This window comes from Psammomys obesus, unplaced genomic scaffold, assembly GCF_907164565.1.
Source record: "Psammomys obesus unplaced genomic scaffold, mPsaObe1.curated_primary_1811, whole genome shotgun sequence".
NCBI classification, from domain to species: Eukaryota; Metazoa; Chordata; class Mammalia; order Rodentia; family Muridae; genus Psammomys; species Psammomys obesus.
In genome coordinates, this window is record NW_026593705.1 from 6,809 (window position 1) to 24,829 (window position 18,021).

Consider the following 18,021-nt stretch of genomic DNA (forward strand, 5'->3'; position numbering starts at 1 on the left):
GGGGGCTCTCTCTGACACAGCCTCTGTTGCATGCCTCTCTATCAATTCACCCTGGAGTGGCTGCCTTGTCAGGACACTGTGAATGAGGAAGTACACAGTCCTGATGAGACTGGAAGGGCTGGGGCAGGTTTGTGGGGGAGGGAGCTCCCCTTTTCTGAGGAGCAGGGGAGGAGGGATAGGAGGATGAGGGAGGGACTGAGAGGAGGATCTGGTGAAGAAAGGAGAGAGGGTGCTACAATTGAGGTGTAAAGTGAATAACTAAATAAAACTTTCAATTAAAAAGAAAAAGAACATCTTCACACACAGAGAAGAGGCTATAATGCCCTGGGCCTAGTGGTACACACCTATAATCCCAGCACTCAGAGAAGCAGGGGGAGGCGATCTCTATGAGTTCGAGGCCAGCTAAGGCTACACAGAGAAATCCTGTCTCCCAACAATCAAACAAACAAACAAACAAACAAACAAAAAGGCTGTAATATTAAAAGAGACATATAGGAGACAGCTATTTGTCCTCCAAGCATTTGCTGCTGACCTGAAGTTCCAGCGTATACTGAAGACCAGCAGAGCCTTATGGACTGAGCAACTGCTGGATTTTGGACTTTTTGTTCACAGTCAGCCATTGTTGGAATTAGCTGGATTGCGGCCTGTAAATTATTCCAATGAGGGGGTGGAGGACTCATTCTATAAATTTTGTCACTCTAGAGAGCCCTGATGAATACATCAGGAGACACACTCCCACAGCAAATTTCCTTATCCTCTGGCTCCTACAATCTTTCTAACTTGAGTCTTAGATGCAGTAGTTTTTTAATAGGTATATCCATTGAGCATGGGCTCCGAAGCTTTGCTTGTTGTCTAGTTGTGGTTTTTCAGAGTGGGCTCTGTCTGTTGAAAAGAGAATTTTTTTTTTTATGAAGAATGAAGACTAAACTTATCTGTGTGTTCAAGGGAAATGGTTAGAATTTTGTTGCGGATCACGCTGGCCTAGTAAAGTGGTGGTTCTTGGTTCTCCTCCAAGATTCATGACCTCGTCACAATTGGTGACTTACCTAGGTCACTTACGTTTTTTCTTTTGTTAAGAGTGTCTAAAGTCCAATTACAGATGCATTGGTTACCACCAAGGGGAGCTTGCTACTTCCTTAGGGTTATCCTGCCATGCTGATCGTTGTGTGGTTCATGGGCATCGTAGCGGGTAGGGCTATTGGTTGATTTATTCCTTTGGAAGCTTGCATGATGCTTCTAGTACCATAAACGTGTTGGGTTGGGGGAAAAAAAATCCAAGCAGTTACAAGAGTCCAGCAAAGCAAGATCTTTATTTGAATTAGGCAGCAGACACTAACTAGTCAGATTCGGGAGATGACTGCATCCCTGAACGTTCATTATAGGAACTGTTTAAGCAGAAGAATCATAAGGCCCATAAACATCTGTGCCAAGATATGGTCACAATGTTTCATTAGTCAGAATCACCCAAAAAAATCATAAGCATCTTTGCCAAGGCACAGTTACAATTTTTCATAAGTCAGAATCATTTGTTCTTACCCTGGTTAAGAACATTCCTTATGTTGGGGCGGTGGAGGAGAAGAAGAAGAGGAAAGAAGGCTAGCCACCTGGAAAGCCAAAGCCTGAGACTCAAAAACTTAATTTCATCTTATGACCAAAATGTAGTCTGAAAGAAAAATGGCAGTACGTGGGGTCCGTCTCATTTGTTTGATACCAACAAACAGGTATTCCTTGTGGGGAGTCTGTTTTATTTTGAACTGGGTCTCTGAGTATTTCCAGCTGTCCTAGACTCTCTATGTAGACCTGGCTGACCTTGAACTCAGACTTCTCTTGCTTCTGCCTCCTGAGTGCTGGTTTTGAAGGCTTGCATGACCTTGCCCAACTAAACACAACTTTTGTTATCATGTCTTTGTAGAGAAAGGGTTTCAATGTGTAACATTAGCTGACCTGAAACTCACTGTAGACCAGACTGGCATTGAACTCACAGAGATCTGCCTGTCTCTGCCTCTAGCATTCTGGGATTAAAGGAACGTACTACCATAGGCCAGCTTGTTGTGTCTTGATAATTGGTAAAGTAAGTAAGTAAAGGCAAAACCTACTTTATAGTCATGAGTGGAAAAGGGGATCTTATGACTTCTCACATTAAAGACTTGTGATGCACTAAATTGGAAATTCTAATTGAAATAGATGAGTTTCCAGCTGCATTTAACATGCCAACTTTAATCAACATGAAATAAATAATATAAACAAGACTACAAATAGCAACTATAAAACGATACTTTAAAACAACCCCATGACCAGACTGGACAGAATTCTACTCAGAACTTCAAAGAAGAACAGCAAAGCTACTTAATATTTAATACTTGTTGACACAAAAAAGAAAGACATCCAAACTCTTTCTATTACCTGATACTAAAGCACATAATGAGCCAGGCTGGTGACCACACATGCTTATGATCCGAGCATTTAGAGGCAGAGTAGTCTGATCTCAGGGAGTTCAAGTCCAGCCTGTCTCAAATTAAAAAAAAAAAAGAAAAGAAAAGGAAAGAAGGAAGGAAGGAAGGAAGGAAGGAAGGAAGGAAGGAAGGAAGGAAGGAATCCAAACAAATACTGATGCAACAAAAAAGAAATTATGGACAGATGTGGTCATTATTTAAAAAAAAAAAAAAAAGAACTAGGGCGTGGTGCCCCACACCTTTAATCCCAGCACTTGGGAGGCAGAAGCATGCTGATCTCATTCAAGGCTAGCCTGGTCTACAAAGTGCATTCCAGGACACCCAGGGTTACACACAGAGAAACCTGGTCTCAAAAAAACCAAAAGAAAAACAAATTGAGAGGGACATGGTACCATCATCTTTTAATCACAGGACTACTCAAAGAAACCATGTCTCAAATGAATGAATGAATGAATGGCCTCAAAATTTCTATAATTAGCTATTTCACAGTCATATATGTATGTATATGCACGCACAATGTGTGTATGTTTTTTTGTGTGGCTCTTTGTGTGCACACCTCAAATTCGGCCCACTCTCGCCTCCTACCTCTGGTCCACAATTCTAAAAAGCACTATATTGTTTTCATATCTATTCATGTTGCTTGGGACCAACTGAGATTAACCAGAGCCAAGAGAGAAACTGTGACTTTGGAGCTATGTGTTGGAGCCTGTTGAGCTCAGCAGAGGATAAAAACTGAAGACAATGTTCTTCTCCCAATATCTATGCAGAGCCAGCATATGAGAGGTGAAGTGAGCCTGTCCCTTTCCTAGACTGATTGCGGTCTTGTGTGAAGCCAGTACAGGTTTATAAAGTAGCTGATGGTTACCGGTTACAATAGCTGTATGGAGAGTGGAGAATGGCATGTCCTAGGCTTTCCTCCACTTTCCCTTCTTATTTCTTAACCACCTCTTCTTCAGTGTTCACAGAGCTATAGCTGGGATGGTGTACATGACTTTTTCAGGGCTAGGGCGACATACTGTACTTATTTTCTGCATCTGGGACACCCAAGAGTCTCTTCATTCACCACTCCACTAAGAGAAAAAACACAAAAGGAAGGAAAGAAGGAAGGAAATGCTTTTTTTCCTCGTAAAGCACCTTCAGCCTAAGTCACAGAACACTTGTTTCTGAGTTAGTTAAACCACAGGCAAAAAGAGCAGGGAGCATAGGGCGCGGCATGAATTCAGCCCTGGGCTGTTAACAATGGGCTGACCACTGACTTCCTGAGACAGCTGTTTCTTTCCAAAATCCAAGTCACTGAAATGTCTCTCCCCAAGTCACAGCAGCAGTATTTGGCTTGGGCTTGTTATGTTAGTGTGTTGGCGGTGGACTCTGGCTTCTGAATTTAGCCTGTTGAGGTTGGGTATGAGGAAGCTGGTAGCCAAAGTCTAGGTCTTAAGCTGCCTGACTTTCATGTTTAGGGTTCAGAACTCCCCGTGGGGGTCGCTGCGGGGTGCACCGTCCTCGTAGAGCCAGATCTGGTGTAGGCTGGCGGCAAGCACGTGCGGAGGCTGCGCAGAGCAGATCGAGGCCAGCCTCCCGGGGGCAGCTCGGTGAAAGGCATGAAGTGGGGGGGGGGGGGCCGGCCTGCGCGGGGCGGGAACCGCGCCCGGAAACAGCCTGGGCGGCCGTGGTGTTCGGAGTGGGAGGGGCTGGGGCGTGACGTAGGCGGAAGCAGAGCTACCGGAAAGTTGGACCGCGAGCCGGAGCGCTCGGCCGGGTCCGTCCCGAGCTCGCAGGCCTTCCCTGGGCATCGCGTGGGGCAGCCCGGGCTCCGGGCCCGCGGCGGCCGGCTCGGGGAGCTGAGCAGGCGCCTCCGCGACTGGGACACTCCCGGCCTGGGAGCGCCGCCGGGATCCGCGCGGCGGCCGCAGCCTCACAGGTCAGAGGAGCTGCGGGCTGGGAGCAGGCCGCCGGGGCACGGCCGGGACTGTTTCCCTGCGGTCCTGAGGACTCGGAGATTCTGCTGTGGGTGTCCTCCCGGCCGGTACGGTTCAGCTCTGTGACCTGGACTGAGCTTGGTTGGTTGGTTGTTTCATTGCTCTTCCGATTGGCGAAATAGTGTCTCATTCTTAGTTTGTTCTCGAGACAGGGTTTCTCTGTGTCTTCTTGTCTGCCCTGGACGCGGTTTTTGTAAACCAGGCTGGCCTGGGACTCTCTGAGCGACCCGCCTGCGTCTGCTTCCCCGAGTGCTGGGATTAAAGGCGCGCGCCAAAATGCTTTTAATGAGCATACTCTAGTAGAATACTTTAACTTAGGAATTGATATTTGCAGACCAGTTGTCTTGTTAGGGTGGAAAGGACAAAGCTCTTGAACTTACATTCATCCACGCTAACTCCCTGTCCCTTCAGGACTTCCTTGGTGACTCTTCATCCCTGGAGAGCTTTTAGATATTAGTCATGAAAGGAGTGGCTGCAAATGTAATTGCGCACGAAAGTAGACGGGTTTTTTTGTTGGTTAGTTTTGCTAGTCCCATAGGTTTGGTTGTATACATTAGCATACAGAAGGAAACTTTTATCCACATAACTTTTCATCCAGAGTGAGACTGGCACTCTGAGATGTAAATACAGCATTCCTAAAAGTGTCTCGGCCGGGCTCGGCGGCACACCCCTGTTATCCCAGCACCCGGGAGGCAGAGGCAGGCAGATCTCAGGGAGCTGGAATCCAGCCTCATGTACAGAGTGAGTCTGGGACGGCCAGAGCTGTCTCGTTCTACATGGGAAGTTGATGACAGCCAGAGCAGTCTTTAAAAAGGAATTTAAAAAAAGAAAAGAAAAAAATAATTATTTTTGTGCTGAGTTCCTAGAGCCTGAAAACGCGCGGTATGGTGTTTGAGGTATCAGGTCACTGTATTTTCACAGGTGGAATGGGCATTTTAAGCCAGGTAGTGCTGGCACACACCTTTAAGCCCATTAGTTGGAAAACAGAGACAGGTGGCTCTGGGAGTTCCTTGCTGTACTGCAATCTACAGTGAGGTTAAGGACAGCCAGGCAGGCCTACAAAGAGAAACAGTGGTGGGACTGGGGAGGGAAGGAAAAATGAAAAAGAAACGAAGAGGTACTATTGCATAGTCTAATATTAGAGAGCCTCTCTTGAGGCTTCCTACAACTCCATTAGAGGAGGAGGAAGAATGTCTGCAGTAGTCTGTAGTCTCCTTGGTCAAGTAAAGCACAGTTTCTGTCACTGGACACTGTTGTATTTTGGTTCTTGTGTTTGCTGTGTTTGAGAGCTGAACCCATTGTGCTGCTCTGTAGCCCTGAACTCACCATGTAGACCAGGCTGGACTGGAAGTCACAGAGTTCCACCCACTTGTGTCTCCTGAGCACTGGGATTAAAGGTGTGCTCCAAGACAACCATTCAAAGGGTTGTTTTTAATTTTGTGGTCAGTCCACAGGCACTGTTGTGGCTGTGCACTTCTCCCAGAAGGAGGGCCAATGTCTGGACCCTGCTGGGAGGGCTGTGTACAGAGACTGGATGTTGCAGAATTACAGCAGTCTGCCTTCTGCGGGGGAGAAGAGTTGCTCCCAGCTTCTTCCTCCTCAGGGTGTCCTGGCAAGTTACTCTGCAGCTGTGTGTCCCTAAATTCACAACCTCATGCTTTACAATATTCTCATCCCAATCATTCAATTCCATTTGTGCCCCTGAGATTTGCCTGAGCTCTGATTGGAAGTGAGGTTCAAAGTACAGGAACTGAGAATGCTTCCTAAATATTTTCAGTATTCTGACACTGCATGACAGTTGGGAATCACTGTAGATGATTCTGCTTATCTGCTGAGCACAGTACTGTTAGAAATGCAGGCGCTTTCTGAAGACTCTCTCTCATGTGCAGGGCTCACTGATCAGCCAGACCTGCTCACCTGTGGAGCAGTACAGAGAGGCCTGGAAAGAGGAGAGGGAGGAGACAGTAGCAGAGGATCCAGGTATGTTGGAGGGATTGGGGAAGGGATGAATGTGGAAGTGGGACATGAAATCAGTTTTGCCACATTCTGCTTCAGTAGAAATGGTTCTGAGACCTCCACTGAGAAAGCTCTCAGGATTTATCCTAGTGTGATAAGACAGAAGAATTGATACTAGGAGGGAAATGAGTTTTATTTAAGTGTGTATGTGATACTCTCCTTGTTCCATGTGTACCACTGATCAGGTCATCCTACCAGCATTAGATGGTTTTTATTTCTATGATTCCAATGTATTATAATATGAAAAGCAACACTTCTAGGTTCAATTACTGTTCTGAGAATGTTGCAGCCTTTGGTATTCAAGGACACTCACTAGCATTTAGCGTTAGTCTCTGCATTCTTGAAAATATGCACACAGAGTTTTGATAGGGATGGAAGTATGTTTGTGTACTGTTCCACTCCACCTGTGCTGTTTCCCCATTACCGTCTCCTTGTGTGTGTTGTCTTGTCAATCCCACGTGGCTTCCATTGCTGTAATTGTGGTAAACTTGGAGATCACCTCTAGGTTTGATCCTCTGGCTCTTTGCTGTTCCTTGGTATATTCAGGATTATTTTCTGTAAAATATGCCAGTTGGAATAGTAATTGCTTGGAGTTTTAGAGAAGACAAGTGTCTTTCTAGGCTGTTTGAAGAGAGCATGAGGCAATGTTCCTGTTTTCATGTTTTATGTATTCCTGTGTTTTCTGTCTGCTGGGGATGTTTGCTTTCCAGATTTTGTGATATGAACCCATGTTGATCAAGGTCTTTCTATCCACTGGACCATTTTACCATGTGCTGATAGTCCTTTTTTTTTTTTTTTTTTTTTTGTATTTAAAACGTCTGTCTTTATTTTTATTATCATCAGTCATATTTATTACAGTCCATATTCATAGCATTTTTTAAAAAATCATTTTTTTCTCAGTATTTTATGTGTTTAGATATGAAATAAGTCTTTGTAGAAAATATATCTTTCAGACTCTTCTGTCATTAATAATCTCTTCTGTCATAGTCTGTTTAAATATTTAGCTTAGGGACTATTATGCATTTACATTTCAAAAATTACTGAAAGGAATGCATTTGTTATTTTTAGTACCTTGAGTGTGCACATTTTCTAGGGAAAAATGGAATCTCTATATATTAAATTTACACTATCTCATGACCTACAGAGTAGAGCATTTTCATATGTTCACAATTTCTGTGAAGTATATTTTTAGGTGTATAAGTGTCGTGGAGTTTGGACTGGTCACATGGACCACTTTCAGAAATCCTGGTATTTCCCACTGTTATGTCCCATTCTGAGTGAAACATCTTTCCATAGTCCAGTTAGCTTCTTCTCTTTCCTTCTACGAATCAAAGTTTTCATTGTACAGACCTTTCAAAAGCTTGGTTAGTTCACTCAGGGATTTTTAAATTTTGTTTTCTCTCTTGTGCTAGGTCTCTCTCTCTCTCTCTCACTCTCTTGCTTTCTCTTCACTAATTTTATTTATGATTCAGTTTTTTTTTTAAGGACTCAAAAAGAACCATTTATCAGAACCATTGAACCATCTCTCTAGCCCCCTATTAAGCTTATCTTAAAAAATATTTATTTATTTATTTATCTATCTATTTATTTATTTATTTTTGCGCTGTTTTGTCTACATGTACTCCTGTACACCAGAAGAGGGCACCAGATCTCATTATAGACGGTTGTGAGCCACCATGTGGTTGCTGGGAATTGCCCTTTGGAAGGGCAGCTAGTGCTCTTAACCTCTGAGCAATCTCTCCAGCCCTAAGTCTTATTTATGTGAGTAGCAATAATAAAAAAAAGTCATAGATATTCTAATCAATTTTTATTTAGATGATCCAAAATCTTGACTTTACACAGACATTTGTTATTTCTTAATATTTTTTCTCCTATTTTTGTTGCATATTTGTGTGTATTCCTAACATAAAAACACAACCTACTCAGACTGTATTGGGGGGGGTGAACATTTTGTATTGGAGAACTTATGGTATGCTCTTCTATGGGGAAGACTGTTCTTCCAACTTTCAGAATTCCATAGTGGTTCACTAGGGTTGAGGCCCAGTGACCTTTCTGTCTTTTGGTGGTGTCCTTGTTCAGCTCGTGTTTAGAAGGCCATGTGTGTAAGAGTGCATGCATTAGCTCCTCTGACATTTCCAGGATATACAATCTCATGGAAATGTCCCGATCCTCTGCCTTTAACAATATTCCCATCCCCCTTTTCTCAGTGACGCCTGAGGCTTAGTCACAAGAGTTGTGTTGTTTATGTTTCAGTCAGGATTGCTCATCACAGCTCTGCATCTTGACTGACTGTAGTTGTCTGTAATGTTCTCCATGAGTTGCTGGAAGAACTTTCTTTGAGGGTGAGGAATGAATTTACCTTTTGGAATTAGGATGAATGTTTAGAATGCTGTTAGGGATTGTGTTGATTTAGTAAAGTAGTATTTGTGGGTTCTCCTGCAAGATCTGTAACTTCACTAACTGTAGAGAAGCTAGGTTTTTTCCAGTACCAGGCATGATTTCCCACTTCTTGAGGGAGCCTTAAGTCCAACTAGAAGCTATTGATTAGCACCAAGGTACGTGTGCTGCTCTGGCACCCTTAGGGTTATGGTGCTGTGCGGCTCTCCATTGTGGTTCATGAGTGTTGTGAACCGTGGGAAGAACTGTTGCTGGCCTCCTGCCTTTGGAAGCTTACATGCTGCCTTCCGGCTCCATGAAATCTAGTGCCCCGAGAGGATGCTTTAAGATCAGGTCTCAACTCTCTGGGTTATGTGTCTTAAGTGCGTGACGTCTTCAACACTAGAGAGTCACTTTCTAGCTCTAGCAGTCAACTGTGGGCACTTGCAGTAGCCTGTAATGAATTGGCAGTGTCTTGGACAGCTATATCTAACACCTTCAAAGCAGGCTGCTCCTCCCTGGTGGTGGTTTTATTAGAAGATCTATGGATCTTACGGTGAGTATTATCAGCTCAGATAATTTTTCATGTATACTCTATATGTACATGCATCCACACACTTAAATGTAGGCTTTTTTGGTGGATGAATAATAGTATAATTCTTTATGATCATTTCAGACATCTTAACATTTACTTCCCCTTTTCAGTCAGTATCTGTCCCATCTCAAGAAATAAATCCCTGGCCCTCTTTTGAATTCATTTCCCCCTTCAGATCACTGTTCCCTGTCACTCCCTCTCTGTCACCCCCCCCACCTCATGCCCCACCATGGACTCTCTTAACTTTTCTGGTTACTACACAGACTCCAGGGTGTGTACTCACATCTGAAGATTTTGGAGCTAAGAACTTCCTGTGAGAGAGAACATCCAATGTCTTTCTGGGTCTGGGTTACTTTATTCAATGTGATCTTTTCTAGTTCTATCCATTTACCAGAAAAGCTCATTATTTCAATTTTCTTTACAACTCAGTAATATTTTATAGTGTATATGTATGACGTATTCAATATACGTTTGTCAGTTGAAGGACATTTAGGTTGTTGCCCATTTTGTAGCTATTATGAATAAAGCAGCAATGAGCATGGGTGAGCACAGATCTGTTGGAGCACACGATAAAAAGTGGAAGAGCTGAGTCATGTGCTAGGTGTATTTAATTTGAGGATTTGTCTATTGAATTAATGATTTTTCCCTATTGATTTCCGGAGTCGATAGATTTTCTGTTCCTGGGGTTTTTATTCTGAATGCTGTTGCTGTTGCTGGTGTATTAATGTACTGTTCCTCTTCCTTCTGTGTGAGAATTGGTGTTTTGCTGTCTTGCCCTGGATGATGACTTTATTTTTCACATAGTTCATTATTTCCTACGTTCTCATGGATAATTCTTCTCTCTCCTGCGCACATTTTGGCTTTAATTTATTGCAGGCGTGCTGCTGTAGTGAAGCGACTTGTATTAATTTGTGACTATCCTGAACTGCACTTAAGTCTTTCTGTCAGTTTAAAGAGACTTATTCTGGGTACAACAATGGTTGACAGTGATTTTCTCTCCAAGCTTCAACTGTGGTTCCAGCTGTCCTGGCTTTGGGATCATTGGGTGGACATGTCATAGAAAGATCTACATCGTTTGACCCTGTTCCTTAATAGCTTTCAGTATTCATTTTTCCTTTTTCTTTTTAAGCCCTTATGTGAAAGAGCAGCAAGCCGGCTATTAGTCATTGTTCCTGAGAAACTCAAAGAAGACAAAGAGAAAGAAATGGCTGATTTTCCAGTAAACATGTACCAGGTCAGTGGTCGTGTCCACCTTTTTCTAGAAATGTTAATTTTCAGACATTATAAGCTGCTAATTTTCTGTGTCTGGTAATTTGTTTTAACTTTATTATAAAACACAAAAACCACACACTGAAATTAACTAGACTCAAAGTCTGTACAACTGAATGAACAGTGGTCATGGGCAACAGAAGGTCCGGATCCCATTTGTTTTTATTTTTAATTTTTTTTATTTTCACTATCAGAAATATTTTCATGATCTTGTCCACCACCAAAACCCAAAACACGCTGAGAGAATTAGAACTAGAAAGGCATTTAGCTTCTGTCCTTTGTCATAACCGGTGTTGACTACCTGTGTTTAGTCCCTTCAACCCCTGATGTTTAACCTTCTTGTTCTCTTTGCTCCCTGTTCTACTGCGCCGCATGTAGCTTGTTTCCACACCATATTTTTGACTAGAGTCACGTGGAGGGAAACGTGCTTTCTCCTTTCTGATACTGTATGACCTCAATCTTACACATTCTGAGTTCAGCCACTTTCCTACAAATTATAATTACATTTTTTCCTTTGGCTGAATAGTATTCCGTTTTATACATATAAAATCTTCGTTATCCATTCATGTGTTGACGGACCATTGGGTTGGTTCCAATCTTTGATCTGGCAAATAAAGCCCCAGTAAACATGGGTGTAAAATCTCTAGAGTGGAGTGTGGAGTTCCCTGTGTGTGGTCCCAGGAGTGACAGACCTAGCTTTAATGTTTGTTCTAGCTTTAATCTTTTTAGTAATGTTCAATCTGATTTCCATTTGGATGTATTAATTTATACGCCCCCACTCACACACACACACACACACACACACACCCCAACAGTGAATAAGGCTTCCTTTCTCTTCACCTCCTCTCTGACATTTGTTGTCAGACTAGTTGATGACAGCCCTTCTGTCTGTGGTGAGGCAATACTTCAAAGTATTTTCAGCTTGTTGAAGACTTTTGCAATATCTGTTGGCCATTTGTCCTCTTGTCTTCTCAAGGTGTCTCTTCAGATCCTTTGACCATTTGATGATTAGCAGGTTTATTTCCTTGGTATTTAATTCCTGTGATTACTGGTAAATTTTACATATGAGCCTGTCTATAGTGCCACTGGTACAGATCCTCTCTCATTCTGTGGGTGTTTGTGTGCTCGGCTGATTGTTTCCTGTGATGTACAGAAACCTTTTATCTTCATGTAGTCCCATCTGTTGGTACTTGGGGTTAGTTCCTGTGCTTCTGTGTAAGGCCAAGGACAGACAGGACTGATTCATTGTTAGTATTTTAGCATGCTCTTCGGGTACAGCATTTCAAAGCACATTTCCTCCTCACAAATTGTCCTACTGAGACTTGAACACTGTGATTCTGTGGGACTTAAACACAGCTTTCCTAATAGATAGAGAAGCCTGCCCAGACCTTAGATGTGTCTTGTTTCATGGATATGCTGTGAGACTATTGTGTCATCCTGGTTTCACAGTTAGGAAATTCACTGCGGAGTGTGACATTAGAAATCATCTTTTTGAGTAATTGTCTCTGCTCATCTACATCCCATCTCCTCATATCCAGAAAATCAGTCTGCCCAGCTGTACTAACCATAGTTTTTCATTTCAGGGTCTGTTGACATTCGGCGATGTGGCTGTGGACTTCCCCCAGGAGGAGTGGGAATGCCTGGACTCTGCTCAGAGGGCTCTGTACATTGAAGTGATGTTGGAGAATTACAGAAACCTGGTCTCTGTGGGTGAGGACATCTTGCTTGTAGAATTCCTAACTCATCCTTTGTATGTACTGATTTAGAGGTTGTAAACTCTCTGTTAGGGTGTCTGGGAAACAACATGAAACTAGGGAAACTTTGATAGAGGAAAGGAGCTTTTTCATGGCATTTGATTTTGTTTCTCTTCATTTTCCAGTTTAGAGGTGTCATGCACCCTTCATTTTGTTTCTACAGTGCATTCAGAATCTTACTGTTGTATAATATTTACCCCCATGTGTTACATATCTGTGTCCTACATGGTTTTAATTGTGGAAAAAAAAAATTAAGATTTGCAAACTGAAAATTCTGTTTAAATATTCTGAAGGGTCTGACACAAAAGAGCAATTGTGAATTCATTCCTAGATTCCTCTACTTTGTGTTGTCTTCATGTACTGAGCAGAGTACTATCTTAGACATTTGTATTCTTTCAAAAAATTCTAGCAAGGGTCTTTCACTACCTCACACAACACTCGTGTTATTGTTTGCAAGGTATAGGTCAGGTCACCTGACTAGAAAAAATGAGTTTGCCTTAGAATATGGAGAGGAGAGAGCAGCTGCAACCATGGCGGGCTAGTGAATGAGCAGGACAACAGTGATCCTTCAAGTGAAGGAGAAAGCAACAGCTGAAAATGTTTTTGCTGTATTCACTTTCATTTGAAAGCATTGATGATCATGTAGCTTGTATAATGTCCTGACCCCAGAATGAATCCTGCTTGTTGTAATTCTTAGAAGACCTTATGCCTTATTGAATCTGAATCATAGTGATTTAATACTATAGTACAAAATGCAATTTTACCTGACTGTGCTAACATCGGGTTAGAATAATTTTACAAAATTATAAATCTACAGTGAGTCCATGAAGTAGCAGGATTCTGGAATTGCCTTCTTTTCATGTGTGTCTTCATAGTACATCCATCATGTTCTTCCCAGTGGAGAGTTACATAGCCACCCTTCTGAAAAATCATCTCCAGAATCTCTGTACAGAGTAGACTTGACAATAACTATATAAGGGAAGTCAAGAAACACAGCAGCATGTGCATGCAGATAGTGGAGTAAAGATATATGCAAAAGCTGCCCATTACAGCCAGCCTCAAATGATCTGCGCTATATTCCAGATCCTCTGACAGCTGGCAAAATGCTTCCTTTGCTCCAATTACTTTTAAGGAATCTAGCGTGTTCTTTTTTTTTTTTTTTTAAGCCCTTTGATGCTTTTAAGTGAGCCTTTGTTTTAGAAGGATTTGGGTCCTCTGAACTGAGCTCATCATTGCTATGCATTATTGAGTACAAACACTTGAACCTGGGATTGTATTAAACTCATCATCAATTTCCTAATAGGGACAGGAATTCTAAATAATCACTCAGCCCATCCCAAAGCTAATTACTGATTCCTCAATTATTTGATCATTCTTAAACTATTAGCTTTTTCACAGAGGTGAGATGTCTATTAAGAATTACAGACCCTTGAAGGCTGTGAGGCTGTTTGTATGAGAAACATAAAATTACAGTGAAAGAAATGCATCTGGGAAGTTGCTGGCTGACTTATTTTAAGAGAAGATCTTAGGTAGATTAACATTTTTATCAAATGTTTAATCGCGGACGAATCCCTATTAATGTGACTTGTACTCTTTTTCAGAGAACTACTGCGTATGTGATCCTGCCCGTCAACATGTGAAGACTAAAAGGGAGTCTTGTCAGAGTAACGAGCTTGGCAAAGTGCTTCATGACCCCTCCAACTGTGCACTTTATAAAAGAAGTGAAACTACAGAAGACTATGGTAACCACGGATGCAGTAATCACATAGATGCCGCTGTTGACTCTTCAAACCCAGATAAAACCGTGCACGCTGGAGCAGAACCTTGCACATCTAAAGACTGTGAGAAGTCTTTGAATTTGTGTTCCAACGTTGTTCAAGATCAGAGACTCTACACTGAAGAGAAAGAGCACAGACAGGAAGAATATGATGATCATTTCACCTCTATATACAGACTCATGCAACAACCAATCTACCTGGAAGAGAAACCTCACCAGTGTGGGAAGTGCGGGAAATGCTTCAGTACTTCCTCAAGCCTCACTGTACATCAGAGAATTCATACCGGAGAGAAACCCTACAAGTGCAATGTTTGTGACAAATCCTTTAACCAATGCACACATCTTAAAATTCATCAAAGACTTCATACTGGGGAGAAGCCTTACAAATGCAAAGAATGTGGAAAGTCATTTCGTCAGTCCTCAGTGCTTAAAAGCCATCAGAAGATGCATACTGGAGAGAAGCCTTACAAATGTAAGGAGTGTGACAAATCTTTTGCTCACTATTCCAATTTCAGGACACACCAAAAAATCCACACTGCTGAGGAACATTGCAGTTGTCCAGAATGTGGCAGGGACTTTCATCAGCTTTCACACTTTAGAAAACATTACAGACTCCATACTGGAGAGAAGCCTTACAAATGCAATGAGTGTGACAGATGCTTTACCCACTATTCATCTTTAAAATGGCATCAGAAAACTCATTCTCCAGAGATACATTACAAATGCAAAGAATGTGGTAAGTCCTTTCTTGAATTGTCACATCTGAAAAGGCATAGCAGAATCCATACTGGAGAAAAGCCTTACAGATGTGAGGTATGTGACAAATCTTTCACTGTGAACTCAAGTCTTAAAACACATCAGAAAATTCATACTGGAGAGAAACCGTACAAATGTGGGGAATGTGACAAATCCTTCACTCATAGCTCGCATCTTAGAAGACACCAGAGTGTTCATACTGGAGAGAAACCTTACAGGTGTAAGGAATGTGACAAATCTTTTACTGAGTGCTCAGCTCTTAGAGAACATGAGAAAATTCACACTGGAGAGAAAACTTACAAATGTTTGGAATGTGACAAATCCTTTACCCAGCGTTCATATCTTAGAAGTCATCACCACAGAGTTCATACTGGAGAGAGACCTTACCTATGTAAAGAATGTGGCAAATCTTTTACTACATGCTCAGCTCTGAGAAAACATCAGAAAATTCATACTGGAGAGAAACCTTACAGATGTACAGAATGTGGCAAATCCTTTATCCATAACTCACATCTTAGAACACATCAGAAAGATCATACTGGAGAGAGACCTTATATTTGTAAGGAATGTGACAAATCTTTTACTAGGTGTTCAACTCTTAAAGCACATCAGAAAATTCATACTGGAGAGAGACCTTACAGATGTACAGAATGTGACAAATCCTTTACCCAGGCCTCACATCTTAGAACACATCAGATTGTTCATACTGGAGAGAGACCTTACAGATGTACAGAATGTGACAAATCTTTTACTAGGTCCTCCCACCTTAGAGCACATCAGAAACTTCATACTGGAGAGAAACCATACAAATGTATGGAATGTAACAAATCCTTTACCCAGGACATACATCTTAGAAGACATCAGAGAATTCACACTGGAGAGAAACATACTGTCATAAATAATGTGACATAGCATTTACCCGCTATTCTCTCTGCTTACAAATCCAACAAGATACATAATAGAAACATAAGGATAAGAAACATGTGAAAACCTTTAGTGAAGTTTTATATCTCAGAAAATTGAGAAAGTATATTTTAAAATAAAATTTTGCAAATGTAATTGTGTGAGAGGGTTTTTTTTTTCTCTGTGTATATGGGTGCTTTCCTGCTTGTATTACTATGCAATACATGTATGCCTGGTTTCTAAGGAGGCCAGAAGGGGGCCATCAGGTCCCCTGAAGCTGTACTTACAGCTAGTTGTAAGCTTTTATGTGTGCTAGGAATTGAACCCAGGTCATCTAGAAAAACAGCCAGTGCTTTTAGCCACTTAGCCATCTCTCTAGCTCCTAGGAAAAGCTGTAATAAAAACTATCTTTAACAACCAGAAATTCCTAATTCCAGGTGAGGTGTTACACACCATTAATCTCAGCACACAGGAGGCATTGGCAAGAATATCTCTGTGAATCCTATAATAAGAACAAAATGTAATAACCTTAAAAATGTGACTGATATCTAATTGTGCTATACATCACAATGTTCATACTTCTGAGAAACCATATAAAGGTATACCATATATACCTGCTATGTCTGGCTCTTCATAGGACATCATGATCATCAAATCCATGGAATTTGACAAATCTTTTACCTAGTGCCAAAATTGCTGAAATAAGCAAAAATTCATCATGAGAGAAAACAAATGAACAAAAATACTCTAATAAAGCCTCATCTTTAATTTACCTTCAAAATCTTCATACTAAAGTCAAACCTTACTTAAATGGCAAGAAAGTAAACTATTAGATTACAGGACAGGAGCCTACCACAGAGGGCCTCTGAAAGACTACCCAGCAGGGTATCGAAGCAGATGCTGAGAGTCCTTCAAACTTTGGGCAGAGTGCAGGAAATCTTATGAGAGAAGGGGGATATAAAAAGACCTGGAAGGGACAGGAGCTCCACAAGGAGAGTAACAGAATCAAGACATCTGGGACCAGGGGTCTTATCTGAGACTGATACTCCAACCAAGGACCATTCATGGAGATAATCTAGAACCCCTGCACAGATGTTCCCCATGACAGCACAGTGTCCAAGAGGGTTCCATAGTAATGGGGACAGGGACCGTCTCTGACTTGAACTCAGTGGCTGGTCACCTCTCCTTAGGTGGGGGCAGACTTAACAAGCCACAGGAATACAATGCAGCCAGTCCTGATGAGACCTGATAGCTAGGGTCAGATGGAAGGGGAAGAGGACCTCCCCTATTAATGGACTGAGGAAGGGGCATGGGAGGAGATGAGGAAGGAGGGGTGGGATTTGGAGGGGCTGAGGGAGGGGCTACAGCTAGGATAGAAAGTGAATAAGTTGTAATTAAAAAGAATCTTCGCTTCTGATATAAAGTATATAATAAATTCCTTATTTCAAAATAAAAAAAAAAGGATGACTTGTACATATGACATCATGGGCATGCTCACACATAGTTTAAGAATTCCCAAGGTTGCTAGCTTAGTGGTGCACACCTTTAATCCTAGCACTCAGGAGACAGAAACTCTGAGTTCAAGATCAGCCTGGTTGTGCAAATTCCAAGACAGCCAGCCGGTGTTACACAGAAAAACCAATCTTCAAAGAAACAAAAATAAAAGAAAAATCTCTGAGGGCATGCAGACATTCATTTTGAACTACTGAGGAAAGTATGGGAAGTAATTACTCCACACTCTTAGGAGAAAACGGTGTAACTGCCAGGCCACCCAATGGAGGTAAAAGATTCATGGCCACTCCCTCAGCCATGATGGCGCTGGCACCGTTGCTTGTTCATGGTACTTCAATAGCTACGATTCTCTCCATTACCCACTGCCTGGCGCCAAAGGAGCTTCTTTCTCCGAGCTGGAGAGCAGGACAGGCTCTATATTAAAATGTGGATTTACATGGCAGATTAACAACTCAATCATTGATAGGTACTGCCCTATCAACTATACTTCCCAAGCCTTGGTTTCTGGCCATGGCATGAATTCCTCTCTATAGGGCAGGCTCCAAACCCAATCCAGAGAGGCTGGTTCTGCTCATCAAAAGCCGTGCCAGTAATGCACCAGTGCATACATATTACCTAGAAGCTTGGTTAATAA

General features: G+C 42.0%; 1 protein-coding gene across 5 annotated transcripts; it reads left to right on the forward strand.

The window, feature by feature from the left end:
- Positions 1 to 4,178: 4,178 nt before the first annotated feature.
- On the forward strand, positions 4,179 to 16,031 carry LOC129684198 (zinc finger protein 54-like). 5 transcript variants are annotated; one of them, XM_055617272.1, is made up of 5 exons: positions 4,179 to 4,514; positions 6,319 to 6,409; positions 10,546 to 10,650; positions 12,269 to 12,395; positions 14,041 to 16,031. In XM_055617272.1, the coding sequence occupies exons 3-5, from the start codon at positions 10,621 to 10,623 to the stop codon at positions 15,882 to 15,884; spliced, it is 2,001 nt and encodes a 666-aa protein (XP_055473247.1). In that variant the 5' UTR covers positions 4,179 to 4,514; positions 6,319 to 6,409; positions 10,546 to 10,620; the 3' UTR covers positions 15,885 to 16,031. The 5 variants fall into 5 exon arrangements, with proteins under 5 accessions (XP_055473247.1, XP_055473245.1, XP_055473246.1 ...); XM_055617270.1 differs by having other exon boundaries at positions 4,179 to 4,510; XM_055617271.1 differs by having other exon boundaries at positions 4,179 to 4,476.
- The last annotated feature ends 1,990 nt before the right edge of the window (positions 16,032 to 18,021 follow it).